At 37.2% G+C, this 19,844-nt stretch overlaps 1 protein-coding gene across 2 annotated transcripts in view; it reads right to left on the reverse strand.

Moving 5' to 3' along the window:
- Window positions 1-340: 340 nt before the first annotated feature.
- The window catches only part of KDM5A (lysine demethylase 5A), a 91,366-nt gene continuing 71,862 nt past the window's right edge, over window positions 341-19,844 (reverse strand). Inside the window, exons 25-29 of one of the 2 annotated variants that reach the window (XR_013333952.1) lie at window positions 15,630-15,789; window positions 14,537-14,757; window positions 11,507-11,917; window positions 10,454-10,655; window positions 4,825-4,886 (exon numbers count right to left, since the gene is read on the reverse strand). Coding sequence is in view for 1 of the 2 variants with exons in the window: in XM_077759208.1 (XP_077615334.1) it covers window positions 4,680-4,886; window positions 11,507-11,917; window positions 14,537-14,757; window positions 15,630-15,789 (999 nt within the window). In the remaining variant the exon portion in view is untranslated. Of the gene's footprint in view, window positions 4,887-10,453; window positions 10,656-11,506; window positions 11,918-14,536; window positions 14,758-15,629; window positions 15,790-19,844 lie in introns of both variants that reach the window. The other variant, XM_077759208.1, reaches the window with a different exon arrangement.

The raw sequence follows: 19,844 nt of genomic DNA on the forward strand, positions 1-19,844 counted from the left end.
AGAATTAAAGGTGGGGAAATGGTTGTTGATCATTGCTGGATTCTTGCTGAAAGCAGGACAGGTGAAATCTCCAGGAATCACTTCTTCCACTTCACACTTTCTGAAAACACCATTCTCCATAATAGGCTAATCACACCGGTGATCAAATTACTTGAGGCCGGTATTTGATTTTATAGAGGGCAAGTGCAGTATCAGAAAGGGCTTTGGCCCAGGTGAAAAGCTCTGCAGCGTCTGCCAGTTTGCCTCCAGGTCAATACTAATTACCAACATTTACCTTTACTTGGTTACCGTTCAGAGTTGCCACAATGTAAATGACAGAGTAGGGGGGAACCTGAGCACACACGCACAGAAATTTTTTTATTTTTTAGATGTAATGCAAATAACCATATCTAATATTCTTTTAGAAAACAAAAGAAATGGAAAACATGCTCCAAAAACAAGAAAACAAGTCATACTTTTCATAAGGCACCACCAAAAACCTTGGTAAATTAGAGTCCATTTTATATTGAAGTGTCTCACTAACAGGTAAATAAATATGTAAGAGAATAATCAATAGAGGATCTTGAGGTTTACAAAAGACATTCCCGTTTAGACATCTTGGAGTATTGCAAAAGTCAGAATAAGCAAGATACATCTACACCCGTCACATCCTTTCCCAGTGCACATCAGCCATTGCATAGTGGTGACTGGATAGGCCAAGAGAAGACTGCAGTTCCAACACGGACTCACACCCCACTGTTTCCTTCGCATGCTGTAAATATCACTTGGCACATCCATATCTAAAGAAGTAATGATATGCTTTAATTTAAAATAAAGGCAGAGGGGGCAAGGGTTTCAAACTGTAAAAGACAATCACTGCCTGCTTTTTAAAATTTATACTTAACAGACCTACTGCAAAAGCAACTTTCTACACACATAGGAAGCTAGTTCTGAATGTAAACCTTTATTGAACCTGGTTATATGTGGGACTTTAACAGCTTAATTTTTCCACAATTTACAATTTTTAAATCCTACTCCAAATTGTCATGTTCTTCTCTAAAAAGTAGATAGTCCCATCCTTTGAAAGAAGGGCTTTCTCAATTTTTCCTTTAATCCTGTTTTAAGTACTGGCTCATATTCATACAAATGTACTACAGAATTAAAATACTGACAAGCAGGGAGTTTCTTTTACGTGCACTCAACTGCATCCAGAATGTTAAAATTAAGAAAAACAAATAAACAGACATTTCTTGGACATCAAAGACAAAAGCAGAGAAGAACAGAAGTGAAGCACAGATAAAAACTGTTCTAATCTTACAGGTCTGCTAGCTTTGCTAGGATGTTGATTATTAAAAGTACATAGTAGGCAGTCACAAATTTAATGCTTACCTTTTCAATTATTCAAAGTAGGACACACAGTAATTTGTAATTTTATTGAGGCACAAATTTGAATCATGCAGTGCAAAGGTGGTTTGCAGCAACTTAGGAAGGGAGCGTAGCATCTGAATCTCAACATGGCTTTTTTGCAATAACTATCAGGAAGTAAAATAGCCATCTGTGGGAAGAAAATGTCCCCTCTTCTGCCAACAAGAAAGCCAACTACTACTAATGCTATAGTTGCATTTGTAAACTTGAGAATTTGCATAGTTCCAATAACCTACCCTTTGAGAGTATTAAAGACCTATGTAGCGTTTTTCCATTTTTCTTTCTATAACCTTCCCCAACATAGTTACAATGAAAGTAAGAAATACCTTTGAAAGAATAACACCAAAGTTAAAATACCAATGGTGAATATTTGCAACTTTGAGAAGGAACATTTTAAATCAAATTTTAATATAAAATGTTACAACACTGAAGAATGGATTAAGTTGTAAATAGGTAATTTCCTCTAACTGAAAACAGTATTTTATTAGAACACCAGCATGTCTTTAAATAGATGAATCTTAGTTCATTAATTCCAAAATTATAGACTTGTATTTGTTCATTTCTCTCTCTCTCTTTTTTAAACTAATGTCTCTGATCTGTTCTTCTCAGCCTTGGTCTAAATCTATAGTCAAGAGTCAAACCAAACCCTTTGTGACTTTCAAATAAATACAGAAAATCCCACAAAATCAACTAAATGATATATTTATGCTTCAAAACACTGGAAGATAAACAGGGAGCTATTCATGGCTGAGGACTACCTTGCATTTTTCTCTCAGGTCTCCAGCAGGTAAATACCATATTAAGGACACAAATTATTTCCTAAACAGCCACCTGTACCCACCCACCATACTTCAAGAAGCACAGCACCTCAGCTACCTTTCTCATTATCCCCGTGCCCCTCCACTGATGGCTGAGTGAGGTTAATGGGTGACTAGGAAGAAAAGATAAACTATTTTTAAATGTATTCCACCCAGGCAGCCATCACTTAAAACTGCATTCAATTTTTAACCCAAAGGTATTTGAAGATCTTTTCGGAGAAGAAAAAAGGCAAAAAATATTGTGCTCTTTTATAACATCAACCAAATGAAATTCTTAATAATATCTTTATATAGATTGGAAAAATGAAAATTTATGAAATTGGTTACAAGTTACCTTGTAATATCCCTTGAAATCTTAAATCATATACAGACAAGATGAGATCATGCACAGCAATGCTTATGAGCCTTGTGACAGATCAAAACACTAAAAATGTTATATAAGATTAAGGGAAGACGGACTAAAAATTAGGTAGTTTGAACCACAGAGAAAGCATTTACAGAATCTGGGTTTTACAGGAAAGCTTTTGCCTTTTTTTTTTTTCTTTTTCTTTTTTTTTTTAGCAAGATGCCTTTTGAGTTAAATCTCATACCCACTCAAACTGTAACTGGACAGTACATTTCACTTCTAGTTACTAGAAGACATTTCTTTAAAAGAGACGGCGGCAAAAAGGGAAAAGGAGATTACAAACTGTTCTCTAGGCCCACCCTGCTCCCCCCTTTTAAAAAGAAAACTGGTAAATTAAGTCAAGCCACAGATTTTTAACCAAAATAATGGGACACGGCACAGTGAAGGCAAAACACTATTTTCAGTTTTTTGGGGGTTGTTTCTTTGTCCTTTAAAAAAAATCAGTCCCCTTCTAATAAAAGTTTCCATACAGCTTACCTAACACCTTAACAAGAATAGAGAACAAACACAACATGAGGAAGAGGGCACAGCACCATAGTTTCAAACATTCACATACAAAAACAAAACAAACCAGCCATCACAGAAATAGTTAAGACCAAGTTTCCCAGTAGACAGGGACCAGTTCCAATAACACAAAGAAGTACAATTATCTATTTGAACAAAGACAAGATGGAAGATCTGGTCAGGCTAGACCAGAAGGATGGAGAAGGAAGTGCTAACTCCTTGTACTACAAGGAAGGAATGGGGTTTCTTTATTAAAAAGCAAAAAGAGAAAGCAAGCCCCCAAATGGATTTTTGATGCTGAAAACTCTGTCATATGCTGCTGGTAACAGTAAATATATATATATTTATATATCCATATATGTATATTAAAAAAGGAAAAATAATCTATTTATAGAACAGTCAGTAGTCAGAGACATTTAGAAAAAAGTAAAAACAAGTCCTTTTTTCTTTTTTTAAAAATGGATTTACTAAAACAACTTCATCACCCAGAGGTGCTACAACCCCACATTCTCCGATGAAGCCAAGGTGTTATTCAACAGCATCTGCTGTGGGCCACTCTCAGGAATTGCCAGTGTTGGAAACAACAGACATCGGGGTCAGGGCTGCAAGGCAAAAAGCTGTTATTTGCTGGTCTTGCTCATGGCCATGCCTGAAGCCTGGTGGTATCTGGTATACTTGTGAATGAAGGTTTCCCCGAAAAGCATGCATCACTGTGTCTCAGTAAAACATTCGGACTTGTCTTCTTTTCTTTTGCAGGAGCCTGGATCCATGTACCTGCTCGTCTCTAAAATGCAGACCCAAGACAGCAAGACTTCTCGAAGCCAAAAAAAAAAAAGTCTCCTTGTCTTGAAATAAGAAAAGCTCTTCTTCCCAGAATCCAATCTAGTCAGACTTCTGAACTAGATGACATACTCCTCCTTAGGAAGATAAGGTGATCTGCCTCTCATTTGGGGTTTTCTTCTTGGTACAAACACACACAAGTAGCTGGAGTCTAGACTGTGCTACTGTCCCATGACTACCAACAGGAGTAACTTTGGCCCTGTTGCTCCCATGGCTGCCTCTGCAGGGCATTATATGCCAGGTAACAGTAGAAGGAGAGTGGTACTCTCACTCCTGTCCAACTTTCCTAAGGAGAGCCAAGTAATCAGCACCTCCAGATGGTACTGTCCCTAGGTTGTAAACCTCTAACTAATATCAACTGGCCATAAGCCACATCCTACATGCCCTGCTAGCATACCAATGTATTCATGCCAACCAGCCACTCTACAGCTTAATCAAATGTCTGGCTGTAAAGTAACATACCATACTCAGAGGAGACATAAATTGAAATATTGGCTGCCGTACCAAAGACACCCTCTGCATAGATGTGTTGGAAGAGAATGTAGGTCACACAGTCCATGCAAAGAGGAAGTCCGCTAAGAGGACTTTCTCTGAAGGCCATTTGTCTTTGGAAGCAACATTCTGAGTGGATCTAAACCACTCTACTTGGTGACTAAGGTCTCAATGTGGTCCATTTCCCCCCATGTCCCAAACTAACCCAGCAACTGCTAACTGGTCTCCTTAAGATCCTCCATTGGTAGTTTGTAGCTCATTATGAAGGAAGGAGGTGGTGCTTGACCAGGGCTATCTGGCCCTTGTTTCTTTGCACAGTTTATACAGATGTAATCTTCATTTTCAGCCATTTCTGGAGATACACCCACACAAACTTGATGAAACCACTCATCACAGCCACCATCACATTGTACCCAGTCTACCTGTAGGAGACAAGATTGAGGAATGTTTAGGTTACATAAACATGAAACCTAGAAAAAAAGCAAACCAAAGAGCTTTCTTGGCTTAAATGATAGCAAATAACTGGGATATCCAGAGACAGACAATGACTTTTTATGGGGTTACTTTTTAAAGGAAGAAGCTGGGAAGTTAATACCCCCAAATTATATTTTACCGTAATATGTCCACAAAATTAGGCCTCTTAGGTACTCCATTACCTCATAAATACCCGGGGCTCCTTTTGAGGCAGAAACATGTTTGAGAAAAACTTGACAAAAAAGGAACTTCTGATAGAGCAGCCAAGTAGTTTTAGCTAATATTAACAATTTCTAGACTCTAAGACAATGCAATTATCAATCAAGAAAGGAAGAATACAACAATGTGAAGGCAATCCTGTGTATTAGCTTTATTTCAAAGAGATAAGCCAAAGTACTAAGAGCATTAAATACCTTTTTAGAAAAGCAGTCACATAGGCCACTTTTAAAACTAATATTTTTTATTCTTCTCTTCTTCCGTTACAAATACAACTCCCTATAAAAAGTTAGCAAATATCAGAGGTCAAATCTTACAAATTAACCAATTAAAACAGTAAAAGTCACAGGTCAATAGATCACTCTGGGGTTTAAAATTCAAGTCTGTATAACTGATAGGCCAGACAAACTTTGACCCTTCAGAGGATATTGTGATCATAGGAGACTAGAAAGGGACTATAGTTTGGTGACTTTAAGTAAGCCTTGGGCCTGTAGTTAACAATAAGATGATTTGGGGCTTTTGTATTTGGAGGATGACTGTGGTAGTTTTTATAACTGATGTCATGGCCGATGAGAACCTTTAAGATTAAAAGAGCTACTCTTCCTCTCCCCAGTACAAAGTGGATCATCTCGCTGGCAACTTACAAAGCCACTTAGAACAATGAGCTTTGCCAGTTTTCAGAGCAAAGTAAAGAGTATCAAGGGATCAAACAGGTACTCAGTGCAGTTTATGAGAAAGAACAGAGAAAGAAGGTTTTGGCCAAGTAAATGAGTTTCAGGGTAAGTGAGTAGTTTCCAAAATTAGTTTCCACGTACTGTAAGAGTTATCAAAATGATGATACTCATGTTAGTGGTTTTAGGGTTATAATAAAGCGTGGGAAAAAAATCACTTGTCAAAATAATCTTTCTTCTTCCATTGTTTCTATTCTAGAGCTCTAGATATTAAGGGACAGTGCTGTGTACAATAAAGATTACTGAATTCAGTCACAAGTTCTGAGTTCTGATGTGTAAAATTTGAGGCAAAGAATTTAATCTCAGTAAATCTCAACTTCCTCATCTGTAAAATGGAGATAATATCCTGTTTACAGGATTATTTAGAAGATTAAATGAAATAATGTATGGCAAAACAGCTAGTTCACTGCCTGGCATTTTTGAAGATCACAATTTCATGCCTCCGATCTTACACAAAATCCACTTTGCACCTTGAAATAACTGCCTGTAGTACTGCTTCTCAGAATAGACCAGTTATGCCGAATAACCTGTTGTGTTCATTAGAAGGACAGCTAAGACCCATCCCAAACCTACGGACTCAGAATATCTTGGGGGTACAAACCAGAGCCTACATTTTCAGTCAAATTCTCTGTAATTTTTATATTTTCTAAATTTGATCATCCCTGGCACTTTGTGATACTGCTTCCTGGTAAATTCAGAGCAATTTAACAATTCCTTCCTAAAACAAACTCTGTTTCTATTCTGTAATCATTTGTGTAATATTTAGTTTCTGAAGTCAGTGCAGTAAGAAAACTGATCAAACTGTTCCTACTGCAGCAAACTAGTATATGAAAGACAAAAAAGGGAGATAAATGATTTCTTTGCAACAAACTAAAAACACAGGTAGTATAGCAATGAAGATTTACCAAATGTTATTTTGATGGTAAGTGAACCTAGGGTAAGTGTTTTGGCTATTTGGCGATGGTATTGAGAACTGGAAGGATGATCTGTGTTTCTTTGGGCTGCCCAAGTTTGAAATATTACCCTGTTTATGACGCCACTCTGAACCAACACATAAAGGTTGGTCCTACTTTTAACCTTCTTAATCTAGTCTGGTCCCCATTCATACCAACCTACAGGGTAAGAAAGTTCTCAATATATTAGTATTTGATGCCAAGAAAAGCAGTCCCAATCTTTTTAAAAATCTCATTCTGCACTAAATTCACTGGCTTCCAAGTTTCCCCAAATTAAATCTATCAGTTTCAAGTAAGGATAACACGTTCTCTTTTGTGAACTCCTAACACCTAGCTCTCCCACCATTCCAAAATGGTATAAAGCTTTTCTTAAGATATTTATCAGTACACAGATTCTATCTCAGCCTACAGTTTCTATAACAATTTATCCCAATAATGTAGCAGGGAAAAAAGTCCTTCCCTTACTAGTATCTTTTTATCATGTTCATACACCCAGTGCTACTTCTGTTTGAAAAGGCCCATTGGAATTTCAACTGAATCAACTGATTTTGACACAAAAGCAACAGACTATGTAGTAGCCTGAAAACTCAAGAACACAGAACTTGGTTAACTACATACTAATTCTAATAGTCACTTGCCCTTTCATTATTTTCAAGAGATCTACTTATCACATCACAAAAATAATTATTAAAAAACTTCACAGCTGTGAGCTGTTCAAATATTAACTGATAAGAGATTTGAAAGTATAGTACATATATATTACCAGCTGGATTTGGGGAAGTTTTAAAAGCAAAATATGTTAAATACAGGAAATAATGTTAATTTGGTATTTCATGTTTTGCTACATGGTTTCATATTTACACTTAAAAATATTTAGTGTATTTCATTTTGTTCACTCCACAGGCATTATTACTGCACTGGGAAAAAAGAAAGCCTGGTGATTTAGTGATAGTCTTAGCTTAGTTACCCTACTGAGCTTTTGTTATTTTGGCATTCAATCTCTACTGCACCAAGGTTCCCTGCAAAAACCAGATTCGAAAAATTAAAACAATTCATTTAATGAAGTACAACAGAACAATGTTCAGAATCCTTGTGTATATATTTTTGGTGTTCTCAACATTAAGTGGCCAACCCTCTTAGCCAGCCCAAGATTGATGTATTTTCCAACACAGGAATTTCAATGCTAAAACTAGAAGTCTAGGCAAATTGCAACAGTTGGGTTACCCTATCTCCACATCGTGTGTGTGTGTGTATGTGTGTGTTATACACTCATTGAGGGTAATCCAACCTTTGATTATTTTGCTTTTAAAAAGAGATATGAACTAATAATAGAAATGCAATACTTTGGCTGAAACAACACCCTCTGAAAATCTTTTAATAAATCATAGTGGTTAACAAAGAGTAAAAGTGAGACGTAGATTTATAAACTTAATCTCTATTTAACCATCCAAAACTTATGGAAATAGTAATGGGTAAGGAAAAAGTCCACAGGAAAAAGGTTAAAAAAAAAGGTAAGGGAAAAAACTCTATTTTCATAAACGGTTAAATATTTATTCTAATACAGAAAAAAAAAAAGGTTACTTAAATGTTAGCTTGAAAGAATGTGCTCCTTTTCAAGTTAACTTCTTTTATTCTTGGTATCAGTAAGACTGAATGAAAGGGACAGACTTCAGGGACTTCGTTATTATTTTTAAATTTTATTTCACCTTGAAATTAATTTGGTAATAGTGGAAGAGATAGTTTTTTTTTAACCCTTTACATTATTCTGATAGTATTTTTTTCTCTTTCTAAAACATTTTGAAATTGAGGCTAGGTACATTTAGGTAGCCCTTCAAAGCTTTCTCAATCTGCACATTTTGGGGGGAAAGTAATAGTAATTATTGGTTAGGAAAATGATAAATGTACATTTACCTAAATATGAATGAACCCTAGAAGTTATTTTTTGCTTTATGATATTTAAAGAACACAAGCTTCTCGAAAAACATTTTTTTTACCATTTTATGCCATGCATTAGTTTTCTTAGAGAAATACTATACTTCAAATTGAGAACGTTGTAAAATTCTTTACAGAACAGTTAAAGAAATATATCTTTTATCTAGTAAAACTAGTGTCGAGAACAAACTTGGGAGAACCCTAAATATTGCAAAACAGCAATGATGGACAAAATGTTTACTATCTGAAATAATTTCTGTTTAATATAAAACACATTAGGGGCAGCCGGGTGGCTCAGGCAGTTAAGCATCCAACTTTGGCTCGGTTCAGGAGTTAGAACCGAGCATCAGGCTCGGTCTCACAGCTCTGAACCTTAAGTCTGCTTTAGCTTCCATGTCTCCCTCTCTTTCTGCCCCTCTCCTGCTCACACTCTGTCTCTCTAAAAAGTAAACATAAAAAATTACTTAAAAATTGATTTAAAAAATTAAGCACATTATAAAAATACAACATTTTGGGGTGCCTGGGTGACTCAGTCAGTTATGTGTCTGATTTTGCCTCAGGTCATGCTCTTGTGGTTCATGAGCTCAGGCCCTGCATCAGGCTCTCTGCTGTCAGCACAGAGCCTGCTTCAGATCCTCTTTCCTCAGATCCCTCTCTCTCTGCCTGTACCCCGCTCGCTCTCTCAAAAAAAAAAAAAAAAAACCAATTACATTTACTAAGTTTCTTTTACGTATACTAATGACAGGTTAAGGCACACCTTCCTCACCTTTGTATGTGTTTTAACAGTTTGAAATAGACATCTCTGAATGTTCAGCTAAATCTTCCTCTGTACTATTAGGATAACTTTCAATACTTTTAACATTAGGAGCAAATCTCAGGGCTCACTTAAAAATAAACATCAGATTTTACCATTTACACTGCATTTTGGTTACCAAGTGCTTTCATACAGATTATCTTCTCTTATTCTCACAACCCAGAGAGTAAGCAGGGCATGTGTTAATTTAACAATTTTATAGCAGATGAAGAGAAAACTGTTTGTAGCGTTTACATGCTGATGCAGGAAGATAATGGATGACCTAAGCCATATTTACAATGTTGAGCAGAGGAGGGGAAGATTATTAAGTGAGAAGGTGAAAAAACAGAAGCAAAAGGTTTGTGATGAATATAAACATTGTAGGAAGGATGACAAGAAAGCTTAAAAAAAACACCATCTTGCTGCCAGTCCTGAAACTGCCATATAAAATTAGTTAAGAAAAAAGGGAGACGGTTCTGCCAACATGAGCTGCCAATACTTCTTCAGTACCCAAAGAAAAAGTTAACCTTCCATCAGCTTCTTTAGTAAACAAATTGGTAAAAGAATAAATTCAAAATGAAAGGAAAGTAATATACACACGTATATAATGTATCTACTAAAATGCTTTGAAATGTTCATAAAATAGAAACATTTATATAATAAAGATACAAAAGTGGTTAGGTATTATGACATGACATAAAATAAACCATATAGAGAGGACTAGACAGAAACACAATAAAATATTTGTAGGTATTGCCCCGGAAGGTTAAATTATGGGATATGTGTCTTAACAGATATATATTCATTTTCCAAAAATGAGTGGAAAACATTTAATAAGTATAATTTAAATGTAAGTGGCATTCAGTTTTGGAATGTGCTTTTGTACTTACATCTTAATTATCGGTGGGGTGGGGTTATTAGTGGAGAAAACCTGGTCTGGGAGCCAGGAAACCACGGTTCTACTTTTGGCTTTGCACTAATTAGCTCTATGACTTTGGTCACATCAGTTATCTTCACTGAGTCCTGGTTCCATCATTTGTAAAATGAAGAGCCTGGACAAGGTGACCTCTTCAAGCTCTAACAAGTATTTGACTGAGGAGGGAAGTAAGGGAATAATGATGCAGTTATATTTATTCTGTTCAAATATGCAAATCGAGGGGGTATTAAAAATTTAAATATCAAGTGGTATAATGAGCATGATCAAATTAAAATTCTGAATTTACTAATAATCTTGATGGGAACCATAAAAGATGCCTCCAGTCATTGAATAAACTGGGATTTTTCATAAAGTTCATCTATCTTTCTCAGAAGTTCATAACGTCAATATTACCTAGAGTGGCCATCACATAATTAATATACAAAACTTTTAAAGTAATACCTTTAAAGGTCTTAATTATTTTTTCACAAGGTATTTGAAAAAAATATTACTCCACTTAGAAGAATGCACATAGACCTGAGTGTTGGTAAGACACAGACCAAATGGGAAGATTTAACCCCTTAGTTTAGGTCTTTAGAACAAATCTTAACGCAATTTGCCAGAGCTCTTAAAACACTGGCCCAGAAATGTTTCCAGGGCACTGTGACTACTTGATAAGGTATTCAGTTCTCTGAGTCACCCTACAGGGAAGGCAAAAGCCTACACCGAAACTGCTATGCCAACTACACATGAGATGCACCGCTACTCAGGGTTATTGCATAGCTTCTCTCTGCTCTTGTCTCATTATGTTCACAAAGTACCTGACTCTTAAAGCACAACATTTCTTCTACTAAGCACACTGACCTAAGAGCCTCCTAATTCAAAACAGTTTATGAAACTGTAGAAAACATATGAAATTGGAAGCCCAAATCCTGGAATCAAATCCAGATTCTCACTCCAACAAGCTCCTGCCGGGGATGGCGCTCCCTGGCCTCTCTCCCCTGTGACCGGCCGGCTAAGAGCTCACCTTGTCCTTGCAGGGCCTCTGGCAGTTCTGTGCTGCACACACAGCATTCTCGTCGTCGGACTCTTCCGCCCCGGACCAGTCATACTTTGAGGGGATGTCCAGCACTTTTTTCTCTCTCTTCTTCTCAGTAGTCTCTTTCACAAGGTCAACTTTGGCAACGGCTACCTTCTCCTTCTTCTTCTTTCTCTCTTCTTCCTTCGCCAGTTTCTTGGCCAGTTTATTCAGCTCCTTTGATTTTTCTGCACTTAGTTTTAATTTCTTCTTTTTAGGTTTATCCATTTTTTTTAACTCCTTGGACTTCGGTTTTCCTTCTCCAAAGAGCTGTTCGACTTTTTCTAGCTTCCGTTTCCGTTTCTTCTCTGAAGAGTCTTTTCCTTTTATTTTTAATGGTTTCTCTTCCATGCTGTCATCCTTCATCAATATAAAATTAGAAACAATTTTAAAGCAAGACATTTATTTTATTTTAAATAATAATCATTCTTGCTTACTTTATTCATCCACCCATCCATCCATCCATCCATTTATTTTAAGTAGGCTCCACTTCTGGCACAGAGCTCAATATGGAGCTTGAAATCACAACCCTAAGATCAAGACCTGAGCTGATATCAAGAGTAGGACACTTAACCAACTGAGCCACCTCTAAAAGCAAGACATTTAAAAACGGTTTTATTCTCTTATATGAAGTAGCTTGAATAAACAAACTTAACAGAAACAGAAACAACAGAAACAGAGAGGAGAATAGAGGTACTGGGAGCTGAGCGGAGAGGGAAATGGTATTTACTGTTTAATGTGTACAGATGTTTAGTTTGGGACAATAATGGAAATGGACAGCAGCAAGAGCTGAGCACTATAAATGCAATTAATACAACTGAATTGTATACTTAAGAAGGATTAATGTAAATTTTAAGTTGTGTACATTATACACAATGTTCTAAAGATATTTAAAAGACATTTTAAGAAAGCAAATATAGGGGCTCAGTCAGTTAAGTTTCCAACTTCAGCTCAGGTCATGATTTCATGGGTTCATGATTTTGAGCCCTACATCAGGCTCTTTGCTATCAGCGCAGAGCCCACTTCGGATCCTTTGTCCACCTGCCTCTCGGTCCCTCCCCCGCTTGCACACATGCATGCACGCGCTCTCTGAAAAAGAAACATTAAAATACAAAAGAAATCAAATATAATATTCCATGAAAATAAGTCAACAGAAGAAAATAATGGCAAGCCTATATAAAACACCTGACTTTAGATTACTAGGGAAAAAATACCACTGTTAGCGTATAAGAGTATAGTGCGTAGTACCTCTGTTTAATTGAGATAAAGCATAACCATAAAACTAAAAGCACTAAACGTACAATGAATTATGTAATAAGCTTTTTTGTCTTCATTTACTACTACTACAGTTCTTTATTAACTCACAATTAATTCCTGAAGGCCAAGAAGTTATCAAAATGGTTGGCAAAACATAAAACTGTATCCATGATCCCATTACAAAAGATATATAGTAACTTCGGTAAGGGCTAGAACATACTTGATGTGACAAAGCAAAAAAACTCATTTTTCTTTTCAATTTTCTAATATTTTTCTAACTTCTATTATATGCCAATGTAATAAACATTAAAAATTTTAATAGTAAAAGTATGTCTAGCAACAAGAACAACAAGGATGAGGTATATAGAAAGAAATGTTGAAAAACTTTAAGCTTGACAAGAAACACCATTTGAGAATTCATTTTGTGACATATTTGAGGCTGGAGAATCTTTGACAGGAACCTCAGAAACTGGAGAATGCAAAACACTTCATTATAAATGTGTGAAGTCTATCACATCTTACACTATACACTGACCCTCTCAATACTTTGTGTTTCCTTACACGTAAAATGAAGAGGATCAGATGAGATAATGGATGTAAAGTAAACTCTTTGTATTTTGGAAAACCATCTAAATCAGATTACCTTTGATCTGAATTCCAAACCAAAGACTATCACATGCTATGTGTATTTGTATCAACTGTCAGTGACATTGCAACATTCCATTACATGGAAATAAGTAATGGAAAAGAATAATGAAAAGAATATTAGGAGTCCAATGCCAGGGCTGGAATCCAGGTCACTTAGGGTTTTTTTTTTATGTTTTTGTAATTTATTTCTGTGTGTGTGCGTGTGTGTGTGTGTGTGTGTGTGTGTGAGAGAGAGAGAGAGAGAGACAGACAGACAGACAGACAGACAGACAGTGTGGGCAGGGGAGGGTCAGAGAGAGGAAGACATAGAATCTGAAGCAGGCTCCAGGCTCTGACCTAGCTGTCAGCACAAAGCCTGATGCGGGGCTTGAACCCACAAACCATGAGATCATGACCTGAGCTGAAGTCATATGCTTAACCAACTGAGCTACCCAGGCGCTCCCAGGTCTCTTTGTTTTGACTAAACGTGTGATCTAAGAACGTTTCTACCTCTCTTACCCTGAATCTCTTCATGTATAGCATGGCTCAATACTTGCCCATCTATCCTTTCCTCTCTCCCCTTCAGGATTACAGTGAGGATTGAATGAGATCACAGGGAAACATCATATAAATTGCAAACATATTAGGTATTAATAAATGAACACGGACTCTCTTTCCTACCCCAATTTGCTTCTATTTAACCCTTCCCTTTTATTCTCCCCTCTTCCTCTATTTAACCCTTCCCTTACTTCTTTTTTTTAACCACTGTATTTTCTTCTGCCTTCCCTTTGGGGCCTTTCAACAGTGGGAGTCTGGGATAAGGAAGTTGTTCCTTCCTTAGAAGAACTCGTAGTTTTCAGTACTCTCCTTTCTTTTTAGCAGAAATGGCATTTGCTTCCCCCCCACTCCAGATAGTACATAAAATCTTAATAAAGAAAGCCATAAAGCAGAACTATTTTTGGCTTAATGGAAAAAAAGTAGGACAGCCACAATACTTCCCACTCGGCCATCCCCATCCTGGAATTTGTGGTACCTCCAAAGAACCAACACATTCTAAAAAACGTTAAAGCCACAGTTTAAGCTTTAAATCCTTGCCTCCATGATATGCAGGAATCTGTCTTCAGAGGGTGGGTGTGTGGCCTGCAAAATCCGCCATATGTGTTGAGTCTCATCCAGAGATACTTCTAGGAGATCCCCAACCATCATAAGTTCTTCCAGCTGGGCTTTAGCGCCAGGTGACAACTCCAACACTGGAGGTTCCAAACTCCGGGGCACCAAAGGGCTCTTCCGAGGCTGTTTCCTTGGGGTACTAGAACCTTCCCAATAAAACAAAAGACAAAGCAGAAAAATTAAAACCATGGACAAACTGTAATGTTTCCAATGTAAATTATTTAGGGGAATGGTTCCTCCTCCTCTAATACTTACTTTAGATATCTGAATTCACTGTATCCATATGAAAGTGAGAATGAAATCTTCAAAATATACAAAACAAAAAGATCTACAATTCTAATGCCTACTCCCAAAAATTAAGAGTAAAAATCTGGTTCCTTACTGATTCCTTACTCTGTGACTGAAGTAGAAGCGGAATGGGAAAGAATCTCTTAATCCATTCTCTCTCCATTTTAAAGAACCAAAGGATTAATTAATAAGCATGTGAGATGCCCTTTACAAATCAGTTGCTATCCTCCTAATAAGCTGTTCCATAAAATCCTGAATGGAGAGAAAAACACCCTTTACTTCCCAGAGGTGTGACCTAATGATGTATGTTCACTGGGAAAAAGGAAAGTGGACATACGAGAGCAATTATCTACCAAGGAAAGGAAGAATTTCTAACGAAGCTTTCCAAAACAAGAATGAATATTCTTAAAAAGTAGCAAGTTCCTCAACAACTGGTAATGAACAAATAGAGGCCTATAAGAGATTTTATATAAATGAGATAACCAAAGAGCCTCTAAAGTTCTTCTCATTAGGATTCAACAATTCAATGCAAGTTTTTTTCAGGTTACCACCTAGTAACATAAAATGAAAATAGAGACTTAGCTTTTCCTAACCAAAATTGCATTTTCAGGTTTTACTAGTATTTCATGACCAGGATACACCATGAATTTAAGAGAGATTCAGTCTTGATTAATGTTTTTTCTCAGTGGTTTCAGGCTTATCTTCTCCACATTGCTTTACAGGGCAATACCTTGAGAACAACTCTTAGAAGCAGAAGAATAAGCATGTTCTGCACAAAATGAAGGCGCTGTCCACATGTGAGTGACCACCTCTTCAGACTTGATGGGAATTTCTTCATCACAAAAAAGATTGGGTTCCAGACTACTGGAGGACTTCACACTGGCTGTGTCCTGAGGAAGAAACAAAGAGGGGTATTCAGAATTAGAACCACTTAACTTACACTGTGACAAGTATCTAAATGCAGTCTCTCAGGTTAAAGCTTGTAATATACTAAAAATATGATCATAAAATTAAATACGTAATATTAAATAGGACAGAAAATGCCCACTGGGAGGAAAAATAGTAATGACTACAGTTTCAAGCCAAAAGGGAATGAGTAAAGCTCAAAAATAATCCACAGAGATAATAAACCTCAAGAAAATTACTAGTAGGGGCGTGTGGATGGCTCAGTTGAGTAAATATCCGACTTCGGTTCAGGTCACGATCTCACAGTTCATGGGTTCAAGTCCCGAATTGGGCCCTGTGCTGACAGCTCAGAGCCTGGAACCTGCTTCCAAATCTGTGTCTCCCTCTCTCTCTTCCCCTCCCCCACTTGTGCTCCATCTCTCTCTCTCTCAAAAATAAATATTTAAAAAAAAGAGTACTATTAAATAATCTCCTTTCTACAGTCTACAACTCATAAAAACTCCTATACCAACAAGTTAGAGAATTTTGACACTAAAAATGGAGTTAGGAGGGGAAGAAAGGTTTAGATGTGACTCTTAAGGACACAAATCATTTAATCCAGGAGGTGCCTGGGTGGCTCAGTTAGTGAGGTGTTCAGGCCATGATCTCATCATTCATGGGATTGAACCCCCCATCGAGTTCAACGCTTACAGCATGGAGCCTGATTGGGATTCTCTCTTGCCCTCTCTCTGCCCCTCCCCTGCTGGCGATCGCTCATGTGCGTGCACTCTCTCTCTCTCAAATAAACTTAAAAAAATCATTTAATCCTCTCTAAATGTTTTCAAACCTAGAAGCTTACCAACTGCTCTCGATTACCATTGTTCTTACTTACAACAAAGAGCCTCACTGACAACATTCAAATTAAACACTTCTGACAGCTCTAGTTAGTTCTCAGATTCCCCTGTAGTTAAATGCGAAAAGCTCACAAGTACAGCTTTAATGATCAGAGTGCAATCAGGAAGACAGAAACCACAGGTATTTCAACAAGGATAATTTAATGAAGTGAAGTGGTTAGATGTATATTAAAGGCTTGAAAAGGCAAAATGGAAACACCAAGCTAACACCAAGAAAGAGTTGCCAACCCTAGACCTTGAGGTAACAAAGCTCAGAGAAGGAGCCCTGCAGAGCTGGGACCCAGACCTCTGAGAAGGAAGTGCTGGTCAGTTAGTTCTGCTATCTCTAATGGAACATGATGCGGTTGGTTTCAGGGATGTGAGAAAAAACCAACCACCACCACCAACTGGAAGCAGTTCCCGATGCCAGACAAGAACAAGAGCAAGAGCAAGAGCAAGAAGGAGAAGAAAGAAGAAGAAGAAAGAAGAAAGAAGAAAGAAGAAGAAAGAAGAAAGAAGAAAGAAGAAAGAAGAAGAAGAAGAAGAAGAAGAAGAAGAAGAAGAAGAAGAAAAGCATGCAGTTCGGATGATGACACAAATGGAGGATAAAACGGGAAAGATCATGTCTCTTCTCATTGTCCAGGCCTTTTAAAATTCTCTAATATCCTCTATTGGCAGAAGGAAGGCAGCAGGCGGAAAACAAATGTGTAAAGCAGGAGTTGGTTGGCATACTGCAACCCAGTTGGCAGCTCATTTTCTGTATGGAGTAAGAGCTAAGAATAGTCTATGTTTTTTTTTAAAGAGCTGTAGGGGGGAAAAAAGAATATGTAGTAGAGACCATATGTGGTTTGCAAAGCCTAAAATATTTACTAAGTTTTATATGTATGTGTATATACATACACACGCACAATATATTATTTATAAGATTGCATATTACTGTGTATTAATATATATATGTTAAAGTTTACCACCCGCTAGTGTAGAGTCCCATCCCCAGCAACACAAAGCAGAGTACAGAAGAGTGAGTTAGGAGAGACTACAGAGATGCCTGGGTGGCTCAGTCAGTGGAGCATGATCACACAGGTCATGATCACACAGGCTCGTGGGTTTGAGCCCCACACTGGGCTCTGAGCTGACAGTGCAGACCCTGCTCGGGCTTCTCTCTCTTCCCCTCTCTCGCCCCTCCTTCTCTCTCTCAAAATAAATAAAATAAATAAACTTAAAAAAAAATTTTTTAAAAAGGGAGATGAGAGACCACAGCTTAAAGACTAAACAACATGTGACTTTCTTTGTACAGTGGACAGGAGGAAGATCTACTGTTATTATGAAACTATCTTTAATTAAATAGGACACTTAAAAGGTTTTATAATAGGCTTCTAAAAGAATTCTAATATAATTCACTGAGAATTTAGGAATAGCAGGTTATAGTCGTCTTTCCTACTCAAAAATTTAAGTTCTAAAAATCATCAGATGGGAGACTACTTCAGGGTCCCTGCTTTAGTTCCCAGATGCTTCTCCTCACTGACTAGAATGGTCTTTCATGACTCTGACTCTACTCATTTCACTGTAACTCATATAGGGAACTTTCTGTTAAGATTTCAAAATGGAAAGAACAGTGATCAGAAAATAATGAGTGAGGAGTGCCTGGGTGGCTCAGTCGGTTAAGGGTCCAACTTCTGTTCAGGTCATGATCTCATGGTCCATAAGTTTGAGCCCTGCGTTGGGCTCTGTGCTGACAGCTTAGAGCCTGGAACTTGCTTTGGATTCTGTGTCTCCCTCTCTCTCTCTCTGCCCCTGCCCTGCTCACACTGTCTCTCTCTCTCTCAGAAATAAACAAAACATTAAAAAAATCTTTTTAAATCCAATTAAAAAAAAAAGAATGATGGAGGGGTGACTGGGTGGCTTAGTTAGGCATCTGACTTCAGCTCAGGTCATGATCCTGCAGTTTGAGTTTGAGCCCATATCAGGCTCTGTGCTGACAACTCAGAGCCTTGAGTCTACTTTGGACTCTGTGTCTCCCTCTCTCTCTGCCCTTCCCCCGCTCACAGTCTGTCTCTCTGTCTCTCTCTCAAAAACTAAATAAACATTAAAAGAATTTTTTATTAAAAAAAAGAATAAAAAAATAATGATCAAAAGTAATGATAGCTATAAAGTTTTTTTTAAAAAGTTACTTCCCCAACGTGATGCATGAAATGTGAATATGTACAATACTGACTTATGTAAGATAAAGACACATTGTTAACCCTAGTGCAATCACTGAAAATAAAAGGAGGTACAAGGCAAGAAGTCAATAACAGAAGTGAAATGAAACATTAAAATTCTTTTAATTCACCCAAAGAAGGCATGAAAAGAGTAACAAAGGAACAAAAACCAAGAGATTAATAAAACATCAGCAAGATGATGAACTTAAACACAATCATGTCAATAACTATGTTAAATGGAAAATGGACTAAAAAAAGAAAATGGACTACACACTACCAATTAAAAGACAGAGATTATAATATTACTTTAAAAACAAAACACACACAAAAAAAGATTCAACTGTATATTTTATAAATGCATACATATGCAGAATTATAGTCCAGAAAGGACCCTACTATATACATGCTATGTATAAGAGACACATGTTAAACATAAAGAAATTGAGTCTTTCCACTAAAGTTCAAGCCATCCAAGGATTAAAAAGGGTGGAGAACCTCACGCCAGTCAGAATGGCTAAAATGAGAAAATCAGAGAACTCTAGATGCTGGCGAGGATGTGGAGAAACGGGCACCCTCCNGGAGGCTCAGTCAGTTAAGCATCCAACTTCAGCTCACGTCATGATTTTGCGGTTTGTGAGTTTATGTGCTGACAGTTCCTGGAGCCTACTTTGGATTGTGTCTCTCTGTCTCTCTCAAAAATAAATAAAGGTTAAAAAAAAATTTTTTTTTAATAAANTCCAACTCTTGATTTCAACTCAGGTAATAATCTCACAGTTCATGAGGTCGAACCCTGTGTTGAGCTCTGTGCTGACAGCACTGAGCCTGAGCCTGCTTGGGATTTTCTCTCTTCTTCTCTCTCTCTCTCTCTGCTATCTCCCCTGCTTGCATATTCTCTCTCAAAATAAATAAACTTAAGGAAAAAAAAAAAAAAAGGACATGATCATGTGAACATGCAAAAGGAAATAC

This window comes from Crocuta crocuta, unplaced genomic scaffold, assembly GCF_008692635.1.
Source record: "Crocuta crocuta isolate KB4526 unplaced genomic scaffold, BGI_CrCroc_1.0 scaffold72, whole genome shotgun sequence".
NCBI lineage: Eukaryota > Metazoa > Chordata > Mammalia > Carnivora > Hyaenidae > Crocuta > Crocuta crocuta.